This window comes from Stegodyphus dumicola, chromosome 11 (genome assembly GCF_044657685.1).
Source record: "Stegodyphus dumicola isolate Sdum_Otavi_A_Nest chromosome 11, ASM4465768v1".
NCBI lineage: Eukaryota > Metazoa > Arthropoda > Arachnida > Araneae > Eresidae > Stegodyphus > Stegodyphus dumicola.
In genome coordinates, this window is record NC_140778.1 from 149,128,788 (window position 1) to 149,151,893 (window position 23,106).

At 36.9% G+C, this 23,106-nt stretch overlaps 1 protein-coding gene across 1 annotated transcript; it reads right to left on the bottom strand.

Moving 5' to 3' along the window:
* Positions 1-16,555: 16,555 nt before the first annotated feature.
* LOC118180773 (uncharacterized) lies at positions 16,556-18,493 on the bottom strand. The gene is made up of 3 exons (XM_035349843.2): positions 17,451-18,493; positions 17,055-17,346; positions 16,556-16,954 (listed from the first exon to the last, which is right to left on the bottom strand). The coding sequence occupies exons 1-3, from the start codon at positions 17,556-17,558 to the stop codon at positions 16,893-16,895; spliced, it is 462 nt and encodes a 153-aa protein (XP_035205734.2). The 5' UTR covers positions 17,559-18,493; the 3' UTR covers positions 16,556-16,892.
* Positions 18,494-23,106: the final 4,613 nt, after the last annotated feature.

Here is a 23,106-nt window from a genome sequence, read left to right on the forward strand (position 1 = left end):
AAACGAAAATTAAATATAATACGTATGTACAACACGATGAAAAGAAATACATGACAAGTAATAATAAACGAATAAAAATGCTGGAATAAATGCATAAATCTGGATTAGAATATAAGGATATAGATGCAAAAATAATATTTACAGATATGTACAAGTAAAATTAAGTTGGAAAATTTTGATCACAGAGGTGGGCCGCCCAGGGTCTCAGATCTCTGTCCTCAGGTAATGCTGTATAGTTGAATACTTGGAAGTAACTCATGAAGGGACAGTTTAGTGCTTTGCTGAAAAATTTATCGTTAGTCTTCAAAATGTAATCCTTAATATAGTCAATTTTTAAGTCATTATGGAGAGTAGCATTGGAAACATAGAATTGCGCGTCTGTGATGAGTCTTAGAAACTTGTTCTGAACAATTTGAATTTTCTTTATATCCTTATATTTGACAGTAGCCCAGGCAGGTGAAGCATAGCAGAGGGTGGGTCTGATGATGGCCGTGTAGATATGCTTTTTACTTTTTAGATTTAGATCAGAGAACTTTCCTAATAGAGGCATGAGATTTTTCATATTACCATAGGCTTTACCTTTAATGATATTGATATGATCGGTCCAGGTGAGTCGATTATTGATGGTAATTCCGAGGTTCTTAGCTTTGTTAACTATAGGAATATTTTTGTCGAAGAGCTTTAAGTCATTGGTAATGATTTGGTGCGTCTTTCTATTGCGGCTTATAATAAGAAGTTGAGATTTTTCAGCGTTAATGACAATTCTCCATTGCTTGCACCAATATTCAATGGAAGGCATGATATTTTGTAATTTTTGAATTGCTGCATTGGGGCTAAGGGATTTTACTGCAAGAGCAGTATCATCCGCATAGCAACCAAGGAATCTATTGATCTCGTTGTCTGGATTAGGAAAGTCGGAAACATAAAATAAGTAAAGAATGGGACCTAAAATAGAGCCTTGGGCCACAGAGGCACGGATGTATTTAAAATCTGAATTTTCTTGGCCGAAGGAGACATAAAATTTTCTATTTTTAATGAAAGAGTAGATTAATTTAGTCATTTCCGGAGAGAAGTTGAGTTTGATCAGCTTGAAAATGAGCCCCTCATGCCAGACGCGGTCAAAAGCTTTGGCCACGTCGAGCATGAGTAGGGCGACTTTCTGGTGATTGTGCAAAGCACTGCCAATAAATTCGATTTACGAACAAGCTGCTTGGTGGTAGATAGAGTTTTCCTAAAACCAAACTGTTCTGAAGGTAGCCTGCTGATGTATTGCTGCATTCTATTAAGAATGATCCTCTCAAAGATCTTGCCAAGTCCGGGCAGTAGGCTGATGGGCCGGTAGCCTTCGGGAGTAGTGGCGTCCTTGCCTGGCTTAGGAATAAGGATGATTTTTGCAATCTTCCATTTCATAGGAAAGTAGGATTTGTCCAGGGAGGCGTTATAGATACTAATAAGCTTAGAGATGGTGCTAAAAGGCAGGTTTTTAATGGTGATGTTATTATTTCATTGTTATGATGTTTTTAATTTTTTATTTTTACCACAGAAAATATTAGTAACAATAATGTTGAAAATTTTGCGTTGTGTTTATTCCGGATTAACCCTTAAAATTCATTTGAGTAAAGACTGGTAAAAATCATGAACACACAAAATAAATTTAACCATTGAATGATCTAGAAAAACTTATTTTATTTAACTATTAATGCAAATTATATATATATCCATTAGTTGAAAAAAAAATCAAAATATATTCAACAAAATTTGTACTATTGTTTTACACATCCAACATTTCTGAGTAATTATTTTTTAACATCCTTGTAATTACTATTAAATTTAATATTGCAAATCTGGTAAAACATACCAAAATAAACTATAAATTTACACTACCCTCCCCGGCAAGAAAAATAATAATAATAAAAAAAAATAAATTTAACAAGTTACACTTTTCACTTCACACAGAATTCATCAATACAAAAAAAAAAAAAAAAAAAAAAAAAAAATTGCTTAATATTGCACTCAATACCATCATTTAAATACTATTATTGCACATAATAATTTTTATTATTTAATTTTTTTTCTTTTGATTAATTAAATATGGTTTAACCGGATAAAGATAAGTACTGACACATTTACACTTCTACAAACAAGTTCGTCCTGAGAGAAGCAAGAATGCTCTAATACAAGCACTATTAACAAATCATCCTCACCAATGAGTAATTCAAAAAAAATTCAATTAAATAATTTCCTGAAGAACTTAATTTTCTTAACCATTAAGTTAAGTTACAATAATTTTAATAAGGTTATAAATCTTTATTCAATTTAATGCTTTTACTTAATTGATACACCAAAGAAGAATGATTTCTATAGAGTTAGGATAAATTTATCAACTACAAAAAATTTAAGGTTCAACAAATTAAGTTAATTCAATCATTTTAACTGCAGAAATCTATAATATTTAACTAACCAAGAATTAACCAAAAAAAAAAAAAAAAAAAAAGAACTTATCTGTTCGCTGAGCAGCAGGAAAGTCAAACAAAAAACAAACAAACAAAAAAAAATATCCATTGAAGCTCATGAGGAATGCTGGCAGCCTGTTGAATGGAAAAAAAAAATGTTCGTCGAATGTATGGAGTCATTACGGTAGCCTAGAAGTTCTAGTAGATTTTACGATGAACAAATGAGGTTCCAATACGGTAAGATAAGTGAAATACAGTTCCGGATGTGGAGACACGAGAAGATTATGATGAACAAATGAGGATCTAAACAGGCCAAATAATTGAATACAGTCCCGGATTTGGAGATACGAGGAGATTAACAGGAACTAATTTTCAAACCAATTCCCGGACGTCTTCAGCGGGAAATGACGAATCAAATTCTAACAGGTTCCAAAAGCAACGGTTGTAAATTAACGCTCCATTTCAGAGTATAGCAACAATCAGATGGTTGAGCTGGGAACACGCATCATTTTTCTAGAAATTTACTTCTGTATATTTTTCTTGAGATACACAAACACACACAACAACAACAAAAAAAAAACTAATGAAAGAATTTCGAATTTTTTGCGAAGACATAGATGCCCATACCTACGGCCCGCGCTCAAAGCGCTTAGCCAAGAGGCCCGTAATGTCTATAGGGGCGAAGCTCCATTTTCTTCGTCGGAGTCAGCTGTCGCCTCGGGCAGCATCAGAAAGCAATTCAAAGGGCAAAAGAAAGTGTCAAAAAGTGTCCTCGTCCCACAAAACAACCCGTTAAAAGGGAGAGCGCCGGACTGCCAAGTTGGCACAACCCACTATTCGCCGAAAGTTAAAATAGTTGCAACAACAGCATACCCTCATGTTATCAAACTCGCCAAATCCACTACTTTGAAACCTCAATGGAAAATCTATGTCGCCAAACCCTCGCCAAATAAACACCACCTGTGACAGGGGAAAATTAGGAATTTCAACAACCCTGCAAGGGGTCCCAACGAAAGAACGCTGAAACTCGCAAAAAGTGACTTTTCAACCAGAAAGAAGGCATTTCATCCCCCCCTAAATCACAAGCAAACGAAGAAAAATCTACTAATTAAAGCTCATAACTGAAATGCAATTAAAGTTAGAAAAACGAAAGTTATGCCAAAGTAAAGAGCTAATTTTTCTGCAACTAATGATATTAAATACTAAGAAATCAAATTAATTTTTGACATGAAAAACTGAGTTTATTACGTGAAAAAATTCACTTATCCATTGTTTGCATGTACAAGATTGAAGACGCAGTTCGCGTAAACTTGGAAAGCCAAAATATATTACACTAGAATTAATAGGCCCAAAAAGAATATAACCAAACTTGTGTAGCTCAAATTTTGAATAATTACAAATTAAAATTTTGATTTTTATGAATCACTTAAATTAAATTCGCTACACAACATCATCGTAACCAGGAGCTTTTCTATTTTTAAGATGCTTGATAATATCAGTGACTTCTTTAGGGTTTGTGAATTCTGTATTAAGTCTTGCAGTGGGGCTATTAATGTAATCTTGTACAAAATACCTGACATCGTACGTGAAAGCAGGATCAGAAGGAGTCTCATTTGGGACAAATTGTTTCTCAAAATGTTCCGCCATCAGGGTAGCTTTATCTTTATTTGTTATGGCAATTTGATCATCTTTTTTGATGGGTTTGCTGCATGTGGGATTATTTCTGAGTCGCTTTGCAAAACTCCAGAATTCATTGCCGGGTTCGTGTAAGCTTTGAATTTTATTCTGCCATTGTTCATTCTTGTAATTATTTATATTCTTCTTAATTAATCTATTAATTTTATTTAATTCGCATTTCATATGAGGGTCCCAAGTAGGTTCCAACGTTTCCTAAGTTTGTTTCTTTCTTTGATGAGAGTTCTGATGCTGTGGGGGAAAATCTCCGGGAATTTGTTGGCAGGGATCTTCTGCGTAGCAAAATTGTAGGCATATTTAATACTATTGGTGAGTGTGTCGATAGCGACTTCAATGTCATACGTAGTTTTGAGGCTGCCTATTTTTGGTGGATTATTTTGAAGAAATTCGTAGAAATGCTTCCAGTCAGTTTTATTGATAAATTTGTCATTAGCAATTTTATTGGTACCAAGGGTGACAATTACTGGAATGTGGTCAGAAGTGAGATCAATGGTGGATTCTATAAAGATAGGAATGGAAGAATTTGTGAGGAGAATGTCCAGAATATCTCCTTCTCTGACATTCTCAGGAAGGTAGGTGTAATTGTCAGGAGCATATAAATATACAGGATGATTTGTAATGAAGTTTTTGAGCGCAGTACCATTACTATTAGTTTGTCTGCAGGCCCAGTCGGTACTCTTGGCATTGAGGTAGCCGGCCAGAAAATTAATACTGTCAGTACAGAGAATGTTCTTGAGGATTTGTTCATCAAGTGGGTTATGCGGTGGGTTATATAATGAGCTGAAGTAGGTAACGCCATAAGAGGGCAGTAAAACAGAAACAGTGAGTAATTGATGGTTGTTTGATCTATCTTCTTTAATAAGGCAGGATTGCAGGCAGCTTTTGACAAAAATTGCAGTCCCTCCACCTCTGTGACTAAGCCTGTGCACCGGTAATACCGGTAATTTGGTATATTCATTCGTTTACTGGGATTTGCATGAGTCTCGGTTATTAAGGCAATATCGATGTCTTTGGTGAGAAGAAAATTTTGAAGCTCCAGAATTTTATGTAGGATATTGTTGGCATTCCAAATCATGATTTGTATGGGCGCTTTAATAAGAGTGTTAAGACCCATTTAAATTAGCGGTAGTATTCTTTTCCTCATTAGTAGTATTAATCTGTTTAATTTGTTGGGTGATTTGCAGGAATCCTGCGCTTTTAATGATGGATACTAGTTCAGCGAGATCTGAAAATATTTTCTTCGCTTCACTGATGGTTTCATTGAAAGTTCCAGATGCCAGGGTTTGTGCATATGATTTACCTTCAATTATGCGTCTTTGAAAAGTTTTTGTTTTTCTTGTTTTGGTTTAGGGAATTTAATGCACCCTTTAAAACTGGAAGTATGATTTTGACCGCAATTGGCACAGAGCAGCGGTTTGTCCTTATTGTTCTTGTCAGGGCAGTCTCGAGATTCATGTGAACCTGCACATCTGACGCATCGAGGTTGGTAATTGCATCCGATTTGAGTGTGGTTAAAGCTCTGACATTTAAAACATTGTAGAGGGCCTTGCCTACCTTTGTACTCTTCTACATTAATTCTTAATCCACATAGGTACTTTGTTTGATAAATTTCCTTAGAGGCTTCAATTTGGGTAATGTTGCTAAAAATAAGGGAAGTTTAGATACTTCACCGTTTCTTCTTTTAGTCATTTGTTTAATTTCCTCGGGTTGGAAGTTAAGTTCTTCAAGCTCTTCTTTAATTTCTTCAGTTTCAGTACTCCTGAGGAGTCCTTTGATAACTATTTTAAGTTTTCTGTCTTGGGGGAGAATGTAGGAGTGATGTTCCACCCCCAGATCTTTAAGTATTTTGACCATTGCCCTGTAGGTGTCAGGATCTGTGGTGGTGATTTTGATTCCATCAGGAATACTATTGCCGATAAATTTAAAGATTTTCTGGTTAAAAATATTCCTGATTTTACTGTACGAGTATTTATTCTCTCTAAGTATGATGGGAGGTAGTTTACTAGATTTGTTTTCCTGATTTTTATTATTAGATTCAGTTGATGGGTTTTTCAAGATTAATAGTAGTTTCTTCCTGATTGATAGTATCCATGAGCGAATTATCCGCTTGCACACTGATGGTTTCAATACAAGATTGTGTGGCGTTGCCGTTAGTTTGTTCTTTAGTGGCATTACTTGTTTCCTGGTTTTTATTTTGTTTTTGTTGGGAAGAATTAGTATGCTTCATGCTTAATTTAAGTTTTTTCGCAGCTAAGTGTGAATTCCGGATTCTAATCGTTTGATCTCCTCTGCGTTTACAAGTGATATCTTCGTTCGAAGATATATCCTTATCGAGGGTGATTTCGTCGTCGGTATTGTTGGGCGAATTATCATGTAGTTTGATAGGGCTGCGGCCTCTATCATTGTCTGAAAGGGAATTGTTATTAGCACATGAATCAAGATTATGGTGTACATTAATTTGCTGTTGGCATTTTTTAAGATTCTCCTCATTGAGGATCTTAATCATACCCAGTGAGCTAATGAGAAATGAATGAAATTTCTCTTCAATAGCAGTGAAAGATCCATTTAATTGTTTGGATTTTTCAAGTTCTCTGATTTGTATATTATAGAATTCAATTAGCTTCTCAATAGTCTGATTCGCATCCATCGTGACGCTTGGAAGTCATAAATCATGCGCCCCAGCAAATGGAAGAGCCTGCGCCCCGGAACCGGACCCGCTCGGCGGCGTCCCGGCAGACGGATGGGCAGGTGGAAATCTATCAGGCCCCTGACTCACTCCTAACTAAGTGAGCTTGGGGGTAACTAGATAAATTAACAACCAAATCAAAATTAAAATTAATAAACGAGTCGCAAAACGCAGTCTAAGATAAGCAATGGCATAAAAGAGTCGCAACAATCATAGGCATAATCCGGCAAGACGCGGTGGCTACTGAGCATTCATTGTGAAAGGAAGTCAGTAAGTCAGAGATCGTAGACAGATAGCGTCAGACAGGGAGATCTTATCAGGCAGATCGATGTCGGATCGGTGGCAGGCACGAGACCAGCACGACGTCTTTACCCTTTGAGATTTCCCGCTCGAAATGATGTACTGAGATATACGAGGGTTGAGCCATAGACCATAGACCATCGCGTTTTTGAGAGGTATGCGACCCGTGAGGGCCTTTACCAATCCATTTTTGTTTCCGTTTAGGAAAAAATCATCTGTTATTAGATACCTGATTAATCAGGGCTGAAGGAATTTTCTCTATGGCTGTACTAAGCAGCTGTTTGTGTAAGATTCTATTTTTCTGTTTAAGTACTTTTCGGCGGATATCTTTTCTGTTTAGAAAATTTTTAGATATTTTTCCTGGGTTAATTCTTCCATAATTCATGAATTTTTTTTTTTTCCCTCCAATCATAAGAGATGGGTACATTTTCTATTTTAGAATACTTTTTTAATATTTATAATGATTCTATGTACATATTTCTTGAGTAATAAGATACATTTAATTTTATGTACAGAAATCTTGATTAAAAAAAGCATTTTTTCTTTTCTGTATTTCTTTTTACAAAATATTTCAGCGATTTTATGTACATTTACTTTTGTTCCTGATGACAGTAATAGTTTTTCTTGATTATATGCAAAAATTTTATTTTATAAGATATATATACTAGTCCTTTGCGTTTTTGGGTTCCGCTGACAGTCGAACCGTTGATCTTAAGGATGCACAGTGGCAGGGGTTTATCCCGCTCGGCTACTGGTCACTTATTAATTTTTCACCATTTACTGTTGTGATGTATAGTTCTTGGTCGTTTAAAGGGCGGAGACACTGTATAATCATATTTTCCTATTTTTTTGAGTACTTCGTAATTGCCGTTATCCAGGTTTTGAAAGAAGTTATGAGAGTGAATGAGGATTTCTGTATTTATCTGATTTATTTTAAGATCTCTGTGTAGGGTGGAGTTCCTTACGAACCATGGTGCATTTGTTATTAATCTTAGAGCTTTATTTTGGATTTTTTGTAGAATCTCTCTGTTGCTTTTTGCGGCGCTTGTCCATGCTGGTGCAGCGTATAATAGGATCGGGCGAATGTTTTGTAGGTAGAGAATTCGTTTGGTGTTAATATTCAGGGGTGAATTCCTTCCTATAAGTGGATAAATAGAGAGTAGTGCTTTGAGTGCTTTTGTTCTCGTTTCTATTATATGGTTTTTAAAGGTTAATTTTTCGTCCAGGAGGACTGACTACAAAGTACTTTGTAGTAGCTTTTCGGGGGATATTGATGTCATCAAATTTTATATCTTGATAAATATGCCTGGATTGGGTCCTTTTGAAGATAACGACTGTGGATTTGGTGGCATTTATTTTTATCTTCCAACCCTTGTACCATGGTGAAAGTTGATTTATTGCGTTTTGCAATTTTTGGGTGGCGTGATCCGGATTCATGGAATTGCAGATAATTGCCGTATCGTCTGCATAACAGGCGATGAAGGCGTCCTTTATTATTGGAATGTCGTTTGTATATAAATTATAAAGTAGTGGGGAGAGATTCGAACCTTGCGGTAGGCCGCTGCTGATTTTCTTGTGGAGAGAATTAAGGTTTTTGATTTTCACTTGAAAGGATCTGTTGTTTAAGAAACTATTTATGAGCGCGATGCTTTTTAGAGGAAAATTGTAGTTGATAAGGAGGCCGTAATGCCAAACCTTATCAAAAGCTTTCTCTATGTCGAGAAATAAAGCTGCTATTGTTTCGTTTTTGTTGAATGATTCACCTATTTTTTCTACAATTCTGGTTATTTGCTGAGTGGTGGAAAATTTTTTCCTGAAGCCAAATTGATGCTCTTGTAGGAGATTTGTTTTTGAGATGAATTCTTCAAGTCTTTGGACGATGATACGTTCAAAAACTTTTCCTAGTGAGGACAGTAATGAAATGGGTCTGTAGTCTGTGGTTGAGTTTCCTGGTTTCTTAATAACTGTAATTATGGCATGTTTTCATTGTGCAGGGAAGTGATTTATTTTCAGACACGCATTTATTATTTTGGTGAGGTACACTATTGCTTTCCTGGGAAGTTCTTTTAACGCTTTGTTGGTAATATTATCATGCAGCTTTTCTTATATTTAGATTTTTGATGATATTTTTGACTTTTAGTGGAGTAATCGGATGGAAGGGAATTTTCGTAATTGTCTGTTGCTTCTATTATATTCTCGGATATCTCTTGGGTCTTGCGCATTTTGTGCGATTTTTCTCCTTGATTTTGTTTTGGATGTTTTTTGGGAGTGTTGCATTAATATTTTGGATGGGATGTTTGCTATTGTCCAGGGTTAGTTGAATTTTTTGCGAGAGGTAATTTATGGCGTTTTCTATTTCCTCTTCGTTATGAGGGGAAAGGTTGGGTTGATGCTATTTTCTATTTCTTGCTTGAATTTAGTCCAGTTTATTTTGCATTTTAAAGGTGGTAATCCTTGTTGAAGGCCGTGAAGGGTGAATTTAATGGGGAGATGGTCTGAATCTAGTGCTGTGTCCACTTGCAGAAAAGGTTGTTGACTTATTTGAGAGGTAATGATTATATCTAGGACGTCGTTGGAGTTTTGATGAATTTTGGAGTAAAAGGTTGATTCTGTTGGAGCAGTGATGATGATATTATTGTTAATGCTGTAATTATAAAGAATGATTCCATCGAGGTTATTATTTTTTGAGTTCCAGGTGGTGTGTTTGGAGTTCACCTTTATGTTGCTGTTAACACTTTTGTGATTTTGCTGTTGAATTATATATGGTGTAAGTGAGAAGAATGATGTTTAATAATAAACCTAAAAAGACAGAAAAAAAAGGGTTAGCAAGTGTGAGAGCTACAGCAAATTGGTAGACTGCGAGCTCAGCAAGAACGTCCCCCGCAATAATTGTGGGGAAACCTAAGCTGGTAATTTTGTCAATGTCTTGAGTGCATAAAATTTTGCCTGGCGGTTTGTATACTGAAACCAGTAGGTAATCTTTATTTCTGCTGGGAAGTATACAGGCGCATGCCCCTATACTGCTGAGGGTCTGTAATTGAAATTTGGTGCTGTTTAAGCTTCTTTTAATGATGATCGCTGTGCCGCCTCCTCAGTTGTGTAGTCTGTCTTCTCTATGGACATCGAAGTTAGCGATTTTAAAGGAATCCTCGGGTTTAAGATGAGTTTCATTTAAGAGAATAACATCCAGATTATGTGTGTTGATGTAGTCTTTTAGTTGGAGTGTTTGCCTTTTGATACCGTTACTATTGAAGAATAAGAATTTAGCATAGTTAATATGTTGCCTATTTCTTTGGGTGATTTGTTGTCTGTAACTATTCATGATTCTTGGCGTGAAAAATCTTTACGGCTTCTAAAGCGATCTTTAATTTATTAACTTGAGTGTTCTTAAATTTGAGGTAGAGATCATGAATTTTTTCGATGAATTCTACAAAATCATCGAAATCTTCGTCTTGGTCTTGAGAGTATTCTTTTATTTGGTGATTTTTATCCTGTGGGGATTCTTTTATGGTGTTATCTTCTTTTTGGCGGATTAATTCTTGCGGTTTTCTGCTTTCGTTATTCTTTGATGCTGCAACGGCAGCGTAAGATAAGGTGCTGTTTTCTGATTGGCTGAGGGTATTGCGAGTTGCAGTGCTCTGAGATTTTGGATTTATTTTTACATTTTCTAAGGGTTTCTTGAGCGTGTTTTCAGTTAAATTACCTGGCCTTTCAGGGCATTCTATACTACACGCTGGGTGAGGCCCTTTGCATAATACACATTGTGCCTGGATTTCCTTTTTTAAGCGTGCCGGGCAGTCGAAGGATTTATGACATCTGACACAGCGGGGTTTGTTGTGGCAAGCTTTTTGCGTGTGCCCATATCGTTGACAATTGAAGCATTGTGTTGGGCCGGGCCGCCGAAGTGAGTCACCATTATTACCAAAGACTATACTTACAACAGGTAAGGACGTTCTAGAAGTTCTAGATGGCCAGTCGTAAGGTAAGCAAAATATGGCAAATCGAAAACGAGAGCGCTTAAAAAATCCAACCTTTGTCCCTAAGGCCTCGTTCAGACGAGGGCGTAAAGGACATAAGTGGTTAAAGCCGAGCTCCGTTGCCAAGGCAACCAGTCACTGCTACGTCACAGAATCTGGTTTAGGGCTCGTGGCACAAGGTTCCAAGGTTTCAACTTTACGCCGAGTTTGGGATAAGCGTCGACCAATCAGAGCGAAGCTAAAACGAAGCGGCTTTCTTAAGACGATTTCGCAGTCACATCGAAGGCGACGTTTTTTTTAATATGGAACACATCGTATCCGAATGAGTTGTAATCGTATGAATCGAATGAGTTGTAACAAAATAATGAGTTGTAATCATATCCGAACGAAATAAAGAGTTGATCTCGCAAGAAATCTACGATGATGACATGCATTTTTTAATGAGTTTTTAATGCATTTTTTAATGAGTTTTTCAATTTATATTGAAAAATATGGATGAAACTCGTAAAGCGAAAGTTAAGCTCAGGATTATGCACGCTGTGTATGATCCTGTAGATGATTGATCCCTTCCAATATTTTTCATTTTATTATGAAAATTCTTTAAAAAAAGCATGCTTGCAAAACTTTTATTTTTTCTGTGTAAATTATTATTATTACTTTCTTTCTGTCTATAATTTTTTAAAATTATTACTGTAATTTTTTTCCTGTTTAATTATTTTTGTATTTAAGAATAAATTTATTAAAAAAGCTGGAAATATTGTATTGGTATTTGCTTCAAATGCTGATTTTCTTTCCAAACAAACTTCATGAATTAATTTTACTAAAACATCAAATCAATATCAAGAATATGCTGTTTTTTTTAACAGTAAAAATATTACTTAAAAAAAAATTATTTTCATTTATTTAAGAATAGTCACAATAGTCAATTCAATGGTGTAAGCTTTATATAAGTAATAAAAGATTAATCTTTTGAGAAAAATGCTCTTATGAATTCCAAGAAAGGAAAGATGTAGTGAAATATCCTTAAAACAGCAGTCAACAGTCTAGACAGTTTTGTCTCCTGTTAAAGTCCAGTTTTGTCTTCTGTTTTTTAATTACGTTCTCCATGAAAGGAATTTACTTTTAATGAAACTAAATAGCACACATAATTCATAACATGAACTATAATTTAATGAATAGTATTTGTTATTATTATCCACTCTTTATTACTATCATTTGAACGGAGTTTTGATCATTAAATTCATGCTATTTCTCTGGTAGAAATTCCTGGATAAGGAATGAATGTTTATAATTTTGATGTATTTGAAGACATGGGTACCTAAAATTTGTCAATGTGAAATTATTTTTGAGATTTGGTCGTAAATAGAAATGACAGCATATTGTGAAATTAAATTCAGGGGTGCGGCTTATACATGCAAATTATTAAAAATAGATGTATACAAACAGCTGGCAAGACAGCAAAATGTATTTAATGATTGAGCATAAAATACATTGTTGGGTGAATGTTTCCTAGTATTGTACTAGTGTTTGCTGGTCATTGTGACCAGTTGTGGGATACTAGTACTAGTGATAATTGATACTGGTACTGCAGCAAACTACTATAGTGATCGACAGGGACAGTGAATGAGGAGTGCTAAGCACACGTTTCACTGTCACAGAAACATGTTCCTTTTGATTGAAAATAATAATAATAATTATAATAATAATAATGTATGGTAAGTACTGTTTTTAGCTTAACTGCTTTCACACCTGCAAAATAGAAAAATATTATATACAGGCTATCTGTTAGTTATCCTCAAGATTTTTTTTTAAAATTATGCATATTTAGAATATCGTACTTCTCCTAAGAGAAATTATATATAAAAATTGAAGAAGGTTTTATGTAGTATATAAATAGGCATGTACATGTTTATAGTATAGAGAGTACTACAGTACAATGCAGAAATATTCCATACTGCTTTGTACAGAAAGATATGTTCCAACCAAGTATTGGTCTTTCAAAAAAATATCTCTAGACCATTTTGTTATTTTTCTTTTTTTTACCTTCTTCCGTTGCCTCTTGGCTAATGAGAAGGGCAGATAAAAGATCATTCTGTTGAGCCGGTAAAACTTTGGCGAGCTGAAAAAGCCATGACACAACGAAAAAAACAAGCAGAGCGAACGCGGGAAATCAATTGAGCGGGAGAACAGCGCGGGAAAGTTGTAGACATTCCACGCACGCGCAAATTTAGCTTCTCTCATCGGCCATGGCTTACACCTCGTTTTCACAGGTGTGAACGGGTCTCCCGTATTTTATGCCCTTATGAATATGCCTCTATGTGCTTTACGCCCACGTCTGAACCCACCTTAAGGGCTCAATGTGAGGGTTGAGCCATATCCATATCCTAAGCCTATTTGATTGGTATTCTGCCCTAAGAAGGGCCTTTACCAATACATAGTTATCTTACCCTGATAAGGGCATCCTATTAAAAACTTATCCATCTAAAGATGGTAATCCTGGTAATAGCATAAGTGGAGCCATCCTTTGGCGGTTGTAGATGAGAAAAATTAATTCGCAATGGCATAAAAAGATGAAATGGCATAATTAGAGGTGGATGAAGACTTGAATTTGTAGAAGCAATTATGAAATGGCATATTTGGCATTGAATGGCATATAGGTGCGCTGGGGCGACTGTGCTTCCCTGATGGAAGTTCGTGGCTGAATGATGTGACTGGGCGGTCGTAGCCTTTTATAAGATGGGTAACATACACTGTGATTGGTCGAAAAACTTTTACACTTCGGAAATATAATTAGTTGTCTCAACAGTAGAGTTCAAAGTTCAATAATAAAAATAAGAGATCTTGATTAAATACGTAAAATAAAATAAGTAAAATAACTGAAGTAAATATATACAATATGTACAGTTACCAATTTCCGTCGTGGAAGATATTTCGTGGTCTTTTGTACTTTTGAATTAGGGTATTATCATAATTATTAAGTTGTTGAATATTTTCGCTGGGATGATTATTGCAGCGGGAGAAGAAGTTATGGCTGTGTTTAAGTATTTCACTATCTAATGGTTTGATGTTTAAGTCTCTATGAATTGCTGAGTTTCTTACGTACCAAGGGGCGTCGATTAAAATTCTTGAGTAGTTTATTTTGCATTCGTTGTAGGGATTGTCGGTTATTTCTTGAGGTGGCTGCCCAGGCCGGCGCAGAGTAGAGAAGAATTGGGCGGATAGCCTGCAGATAGATGATGCGTTTGGTGTTTAGATTTAGCGTTGAGTTTCTTCCGATTAAGGCATAAATAGCCATAAATGCCTGATAGGCTTTGTTCCGGATATTTATAATATGATTACGAAATGTTAGGCGGTAGTCGATGTTTAATGATATTGGTTCTAGGGATGTTTTGTCCTTCAATTTGGATATTTCCTATGTCTTTTCTGATGACCGTTCTTCTGAAATAAATGAGGGCTGATTTGGAGGTATTAATTTTGATTTTCCAGGCTCTGAAGTATTGGGCTATTGTATTTATACGTTCTTGAAGGTTTTTTCTGGTGTGATCCGGATTCATAGATTTACTGAGAAGTGCACCTCCCAGTAGAGCGGTGTTTGCAACACCAGAGTGCCTAGGCCAGAGGCCTTACCCCTTGTAGAATATGTCTGGTATTGAATGCTGTGAATGTTGCATAATTGATGTGCCGGTTATTGTGATTAATATTATTGGAGATATTACTCATAGTTGTGGTTTTCAAATACCCGTATAGCCTCCATGGCCAGTTTTAATTTGGATTGACTTTCCTTAACATTCCTGAATTTAATGTAAATTTGGTAAAGCTCTTGGATGAAGTTTAAAAAATCTTCGAATGATTCGTCTTTATTTATTGTATTATTTTCCGGGTTTTTCTGGGTTTTCATATTATTATCCTTTTCTCTGATGTTAGCTGTGATGCTTGCGTAAGATTGGCTTTCAGTTGTGGGTTTCCTGGTATTTGATTGGTTCGCTGTGGTGGTAGTATTTTGAGTTTTGATCATGGCACTGGGTATTGTAGTTGAGTGTTCCTTAGTAACTCCTTAGTTCTTAGTAACTCGGCTTGTTTGTTGTTAGGGTGTTCGGGGCATTTTAAATCACAGGCTGCGTAAGAGCCTTTGCATAGAACACAGATAGGGGAGATCTTTTTCCCTGCCGGATCATATGCTGCCGGATGAGAAAATGCTAAAGGTTGTTATCCATAGAGAATTTTAAAAAGAAAAGTTCTTTAACATGTTTGATTCATGCAAAAGGATTTAATTGCTGTGCTTTAACCAAAGCGGTTGCATTTGCTACCTATATAAAAGAAAGTGTGCAAGAAAAAGAGCTCATTTGTCATCAGCATGTCTGATCTGAAGGATGTGGATTATCTAAAACTATTAGAAAAAAGTCGAATAAAAGCAGCTGTACTGAAAAAGTGTCCGAATCATCTCATTGAATCAGTTTGTGAGTGTGTTTTAAATCTTCTAAAAGGAAACGTACCCATCACCAAACGGGTCAAAAATCGACTCGCCCCTTTTAAAAGAACTTTAAGAAAACTAGCAGACAAAAAAGTACCTCTTTTTAAGAAAAGACGTCTTTTGGTTCAAAAAGGTGACGGTTTTCTATCTTTCCTGATTCCTGCAGCAGTCAGTGTCTTATCCTCTCTTGTCCATGGAACACAGTAAGAAATTTGCCTTGGTACCGCTGGATCGTATGCACCAGTTTGAAGATGAACATTTGAGTGATTTAGATACCCAAATTCAAAACATCTTAAAAAAGAAAATGGACGATGAAGAAAAATCCAAATTGTACATCCAGGTTCTGAAAAAGTATGTTACATTTCCTCATGTGAACGCTTTTGAAGAACAACCGCCTGAACAACTTTCTGAGAAAGATATAGTAAAAGAAATTATGCAAACAGTTCCTGTGAAGCAGAAAAGAACGGCACAGAAAATAATAGATTTTCTAAAAGAGCATCAGATTTCCTGGACACAGAATAAAGAACTCATTCTGGATGATCGTGTGTTTTCTGGCTCTGACATTGTTCAGTTGATAAACTTTCTGTTGAGAAATAGAACTAAAAAACCTTTTGCCTTTGAACAGTTTAAAAATGTACTGAATGCTAGCAACTTTCCTCAAGACTTTGTCAAAAACAAACATTTAATGAATGTAAAAACTATGTATGCTAGACCTAAAAGAAAACCCTCTTCGCAGCTGCGGCTAAAATTGTAATGACATGTGTAATACTTTGAGATATGAATAAAAGTTAATTTCTGATTATTTGTGTTATGTTTTTCTTTCTAATTAAGCTAACATATAAAATCATTTTTTTTTCTGATTAAACTAATATATACATAATCATAACCATTATTTTCTAAAAAAAATATTTAAAAAAAACTTACCTTTCATGCCATTCTTTGAAAAAAAGAAAAACACCATAATTTTCAAACTTCTGTTTATTTTTTATCTAAATAAGTTTTTACACGCAAATACTGTGCATAACATCTTTTTACATACAAACATTTTTTGTACATACCATACATTTTTACAAAAGTTATTTTCAAAAGCCAAATGGTAAGGTGGTCAAGTCCTGTTGCATCACCCTTTTATCCAACACAATTCTGTACAGTTTTGTTTCCGGTTTATTCACTACCTTTCTTCTTTTTGGTTCTCGGGTGATTTTGCAGGGGTTGTGGAGAGAGATGATCTCACTTCGGTCGAGGCTGCAGACCAGACTTTTAATGGCTTCAAAATTCAGCAACTGGGAATTCCGGAAGTTCAATGAAAATCATCTGACTTTCCAGCAAGTTTTCCCAGTGGCCGTCTGGTATGCGTAGTTTTTCGGTCCTCCTGAAAAAATAAAACATCATGAGAAAAAAAAAGAGATAATAGAAAAAACATTAAACATTTTTGGTACATATTAAATAAGGAACTTTTTAAAGGTGTTTACCTGACACGAAGGTTTTGATAACATCTCCATCCAGTTCGTCGGTAAATTCTCCTAAGAAGTTTCCTAAGGGGGGATCGGTGCAACCATTCGAGGCATAGATGATGAAATCTGTGTTGTGATACAGGACATCTCGACCCAGCTTCTCCATTTCACTATACAGCTTGAGACGAGCCCAAGCTGTTGTGAAGGTCGCTAGGAAAATGTTGCCCGAGGCATCCTGCGGCACAAACTCCTTTGAAGATTCCCAGGAAATGGCAGCCACCTCAGGCGTGGGCAGAAAGACATCTTTGATCTGAAAAATAGAAGAGTCATGAGGTAACAGTTCAAAATAGTTATAAGTTAACAGTTTGAAACACACTAAGCTTATAGATGGATAAAATCGGTAAGGAAACTTACTTTTTTAGTAGGATCCGACAACATCTTATTAAAGTCTGGCAGCGTATGTACGTAGGTCAGTTGCGCTTTGTTGACGTTCATGCCCCATCTGAAACAAAATTTCAACATAAATCACAAAGAATTAAAAATGTTTACAAAAAATTTAAGTCCAAAAGAAATCATATGATTTCTTGAAGAGATTCATTTATTTTTATTAACCAGTTATTTTATTGTTAATAAGCTTTTCTTTCTCGCTTTCCATTTTCCTGCCAGAATGCTAATTTCGAGTGTATTCGAATGAGGTAGAAAGCAGTAGTATTTAAAGGAAGAGGTTTTAGATGGTAGAATCAGAACAAAAAATGTACTTGAAGACCACATCACTAGTTGGTTCCCTTGGGAGCAGGTTATCTGCAGCATTGCATTTTTCTCGCCATTAGCTTGTCACGCCAATTTTAAGTCTGAGATAATTTGTACATTTTCTGTCAGCGTAGCCTTTGGGCTAACTAAAATTTACTTAGTTAAATTAATTTCGTTACTTTTGATTTATGCCGTAAATTCTTTTGATATATGGTGTCTCTCATCTATAAAAGAAAAGTGTAAACTTAAAATATATGAGAAGTGAACATGGGTCTCATGTTGGATAATATGAGACAGTCACAATTTCTGGTATTATTATGTGTAGGACTTTGGGTCCTACAAATAATAAAAGATAATTATTAAAAGCAAACACTGTCACCCAGATGGCACCAATGGGCCCGGGTTCGAATCCCGGAGGCGTAATAACGTTTTGTTGATCAATGTGCATGCTGAATGGTGTACTGTTGGCATGGGACGAAATATTGGTGACTAAGGGAAAGCAAAAGCAACCTTTACACAAGCATGTTTGTGAAGCATGTCTTATTGACCAATGTTTACAATTGCAGCATTACAGAAATTTATTTGTACTTATTGCATTTGCTTGTGTTTCATTTTGGTTTGACAATTATTTCATGCAAAATCAGAAATCTTTCCCTCCCTTCAATGATTATCTGTACATTAGCAATATTTTTTGGGGGGATTTATGCTATTATTGATGATGATGTAATCAATAGAGGAAACCTGAGTTTTGAATCCCATTCTACTCGTATATAATGATGTTCGGATGATAAGGTATCGATTAAACTAGTTTTTAAATACTTCAGTTACATGCCTTAAAATGAATAGATTGTATAATATGAATATTTTGAATGACAGTCTGTTAATAAACAATGACCAAAAAATAATATTCTCATGTCTTAATTCTGTATTCCACATGATGAAATCTACTCCATGCTATGATATTAGCAGCTGCAGCATAGAAAAGCAAAAACTTTGTGATCTTAACTTTGCAAATCATCAGTAACATTTTAAGAAAATTAGAAAAGCTGAAGATGAAATGGGCATGATTAAGACTATTTTAAATTTCTGCATAAACTCACTGTTTTAGTGATTCAGCATTGTAGTGATATTTTAAGTACTACAGAGTTATAAAAAAGCTCATTAAAATGTTACTTTTTTCTTTTTCTACTTGAACTAGTTATATCATCAATTTTATAAATAGCCCTCAAGGGCTCACTTTTGTGAGTACGGGTGTGGCAATCCCGAGGTACCCTAGCCCTTCAGGGGATCATCTTCTTGGTGAGACGGGTGTCACGATCCTGGAGCCCCAGTGATCTGTCCTCTTTTCCGTCTCCTCTCCTCTTTGCTGGAACTTTTTCCCTTCTCTTCTCCCTCGTGGTTTCTCTCTACGGAGTTTGGGGCTCGTCTCGAGAGACTGGAACAGCCCTTGTCTCTAGTCTTCGAGTGGCGAGAAAACAGCCCACGTGTTTGCCGTGCGTGGAGACCCGTGTCGCTGGAAAGGAGGGTCCTGGTAGTTGAGGGGCGAGGTACTGTCCCCAACACACTACTTTGGCCTCTGCTTCAGCTAAACGGGAGGCACCTTAGTCGTCCTCACGGGTGTCAATCGGCTGGTCACTAGTCCTTGTGTCAGTGGCTTGGGGTCAAGCTCTCGGGAGTACCTGCTTTCGGGAAAGCCGACTGTGGGGCTTCAGTTTGCGTATAGGTCCGGCTAGCCCTAACACAGGAATCTGTGTTCCCTTGTTGGGCTCCGTGGTGGGCGGGGCCGTCGGACCCGAATCTTTATTCTTTCACTATGGCTTCTCATATTTACTTAATAAAAGATTTCGAGGTAACTCCAGTCACTCAAGTCAATCCTGTCACTCAAGTCACTCAAATCACTCCTGTCACTCAACCTAGTTCTGAAACTTCTACTCCTAAACCAGTCACTCAACCTAGTTCTGAAACATCTACTGTTAAACCAGTCATTCAACCTATTTCTGACACGTCTACTGCTAAACCACTCACTCAACCACTCACTCAACCTACTTCTGAAAAGTCTACTGCAAAAAAATTACGTACAGATACAAATGAAAAAAATCATAACAATATTCCCCGTTTCCTAGTCATCTCTAGTCCTTCTGGCGAAATGCATAAGATGTCTCCTTTCGTAATAAACAAATACATCCAGTCCTGTATTGGTGAGCCGAGAAATATAAAGCGTCTCCGCTCCGGAGACCTGCTTATTGATACAACCTCAGCCACCCCGTCTGCTTCTTTACTTCAGATAACTAAACTTGGGCAAGCGAATGTGACTGTAACACCACATAAGTCACTCAACTATTGTCGGGGTGTAATCTCAGAATTCGACCTTCTGTATGTTTCTGAAGAAGAGATCGCTTCTGAGCTCTCCGAACAAAATGTCTGCGGTGTAAGGCGGATCAAGATGCGTAAAGAAGGTAAGTTGATAGACACGAAACACGTGATCCTTACCTTCAACACGCCTGATCTGCCTAAGAATATTAAGGCCGGATATCTAAATATTCCTGTAAGACCTTATATTCCAAACCCTATGCGATGTTTCCAATGCCAGCGTTTCGGCCATTCTAAGACGTCTTGTCGTGGCAGCCTTACATGCGCCCGATGCTCACAGATTGGCCACGATTCTGAAAATTGTACGGCTGCGCCTCTTTGTATAAATTGCAAGGGTGAGCACCCAGCATTTTCACGCCTCTGCCCAAAATGGAAATTGGAAAAAGAAGTGCAGACTGCAAAGTTTACGAGGAACATCTCATATGCCGAAGCCAGAAGATTAGTCCAGAGCACACAGCTTCGACCAAATACATCATACGCCAGTGCTGTAAAATCATCTCGTACAGTCGCCACCCAAACATCAATAGGCACACAGACCCTAGCAAATAAAACCCATCCGTCTACATCCAACAAGCAAAAAGAAAATGCAACCCATATAGTACAAAAGAAAGAAACAGTTATTCAAAGTAAGCCCAAAACTTCTACACATAAAATATCCAATAAAAATAGAAGTCACAGCAATAGCTCTTTTGATGAGATGATTTCTGAATCTGCGGATTCAGACTTTATGGAAGTAGAAGAGGGTCTAGAAGTTCCCAGGCATCTACTTCCACGAAAAACAAAAGAACAGCACAGAAAAAACAAAAACCATTCATAATGGCCACCCTCATGTCATGGAACTGTCGCGGTTTCCACCGAAATTTCCTTGACATCAAATCTATAATAAATGTGTATCATCCTGTGTGCTTAGCAATACAGGAAACAAATTTGAAACCTGAACACCATGCAAAACTTCGGAGGTTTTCTTTCGTCAGGAAGGATAACATTGCAGGTGAGCGTGCCAGTGGAGGTGTAGGTCTCCTCTCCTCACTGGATTATCCCTCAAATGTACTTCCTTTGACGACATCCCTCCAAGTTGTCGCTACTCAAATAAATTTTGATATTATTGTTTCATTTGTTTCTTTGTATTTGCCTCCAAATGAGCACATTTATCAGCAAGATTTAAATAATCTAATAGAGCAGCTGCCTGAGCCTTTTATCATAATAGGAGATTTTAACGGCCATAGTCCACTCTGGGGAAGTAAAGATACAAATTGCCGAGGAAGACAAATAGAGCAGATGATCGAAGATCATAGCCTTTGTCTCCGAAATAATGGGCAAGATACGTACTTCCATGAGCCTTCAAGGACATTCCACGCTCTCGATCTTGCCATCTGTTCACCATCTCTATTGCCATTTTGCACTTTTAGTGTCGGAAATGACCTGTACAACAGCGATCATTATCCTATTTTTGTGTCTCTTGCACGAAGAGGAGCAAACCCCGTGTCGAGAGTCCCTCGTTTTATCCTGGACAGGGCAGACTGGGAACTCTTCTCTTCCGTTGCAGAGCTGACAGAGGAAATGGTAGAAGGTGTGCATATCGATGACGCTGTTGAAGCTGTTACTAATACTATTATTCAGGCAGCTATGCTTTCGATTCCTAGAACATCAGGAAAAACACTAAAATATTCGAAACCATGGTGGAATCGCGACTGTCATGAAGCACTGAAAAAACAGAAAAAAGCATGGGGTATTTTTCGTAGATATCCTACTCTGCGAAACCTCATAGCTTTTAAAAGAGCCAAAGCAAATGCACGGAAGGTAAGAAGGCAGAGCCAGAGGGATTCCTGGATTTCATATGTGTCCTCAATAACATCCTCTACGCCTAGTAAGCGGGTTTGGGAAAGAGTTCGAAAAGCATGCGGAATGTACAATGACCACTCACTTTCCTTTCTGGAAAAAGATGGCCGAGTGATTAGCTCCATAGAAGAAATTGCAAATACAATTGGTGAGACATTTGCTGCCGTTTCTTCCAGCCGAAATTACTCACCTGCATTTCTTTCTATCAAGCAACGCTCTGAGAAAAATCCCATCGCTTTCAACTCTTCCAACTTTGAGCCGTACAATAGAGACTTTACTATGGTTGAACTAAAGAGAGCTTTGTTGCAGACACATAGGTCTTGTCCGGATCTGGATGGCGTGTATTATGAAATGCTAAAGCATCTGTCCTGTAAGTCACTGAGTGCCCTTCTCACACTTTACAATAGAGTGTGGAAGGAGCGTACATTTCCCAGTGCATGGAGGAGAGCTATTGTCATTCCTATTGCGAAGCCAGGGAAAGACCCGATGAATCCCTCGAACTATCGGCCAATTGCCCTTACCAGCTGTGTTTGCAAACTGTTTGAAAAGATGGTAAACAGCCGCCTAGTCTACTTCTTGGAAAAGAATGATATTATATCGCCTTATCAGAGTGGTTTTCGAAAGGGAAGAACAACTGTAGATAACATGCTCCTCTTAGAGACATCTATTCGAAAAGCATTTGTAAGAAGAAGCCACCTTGTCTCGATATTCTTCGACATTGAAAAAGCTTATGATAAGGCATGGAGATACGGTATACTCCGGGATCTTCACGAGAGTGGCTTGCGCGGCAACCTACCAATTTTCATTCAAAATTTCTTGAACACTAGAACTTTTCAAGTAAGAATTGGCTCTGTTTTTTCGGATGTTTTTGAACAGGAAGAGGGTGTGCCTCAAGGCTGTGTGCTCAGTGTAACCCTGTTTAGTTTAAAAATAAATTCTGTACTAAAAGAACTTCCTCCCACCATCTTGGGATCTCTATATGTTGATGATCTGCAGATTAGCTGTCGAGGAGGAGACATGAGATATGTAGAGAGGCAACTGCAGATGGCTCTGATTAAGATCCAAGAATGGTCAGACAAACAGGGATTTACATTTTCGAAACAGAAAACTG

Coding starts and splice junctions, on each gene's coding strand:
- LOC118180773 (XM_035349843.2), bottom strand. CDS start 17,558: ATGTTGAAATTTTGTTTCAGATGGGGCATGAACGTCAACAAAGCGCAA. Junction 17,347..17,450: donor TGTCGGATCCTACTAAAAAA/GTAAGTTTCCTT, acceptor TCTATTTTTCAG/ATCAAAGATGTCTTTCTGCC. Junction 16,955..17,054: donor TATCAAAACCTTCGTGTCAG/GTAAACACCTTT, acceptor TTATTTTTTCAG/GAGGACCGAAAAACTACGCA.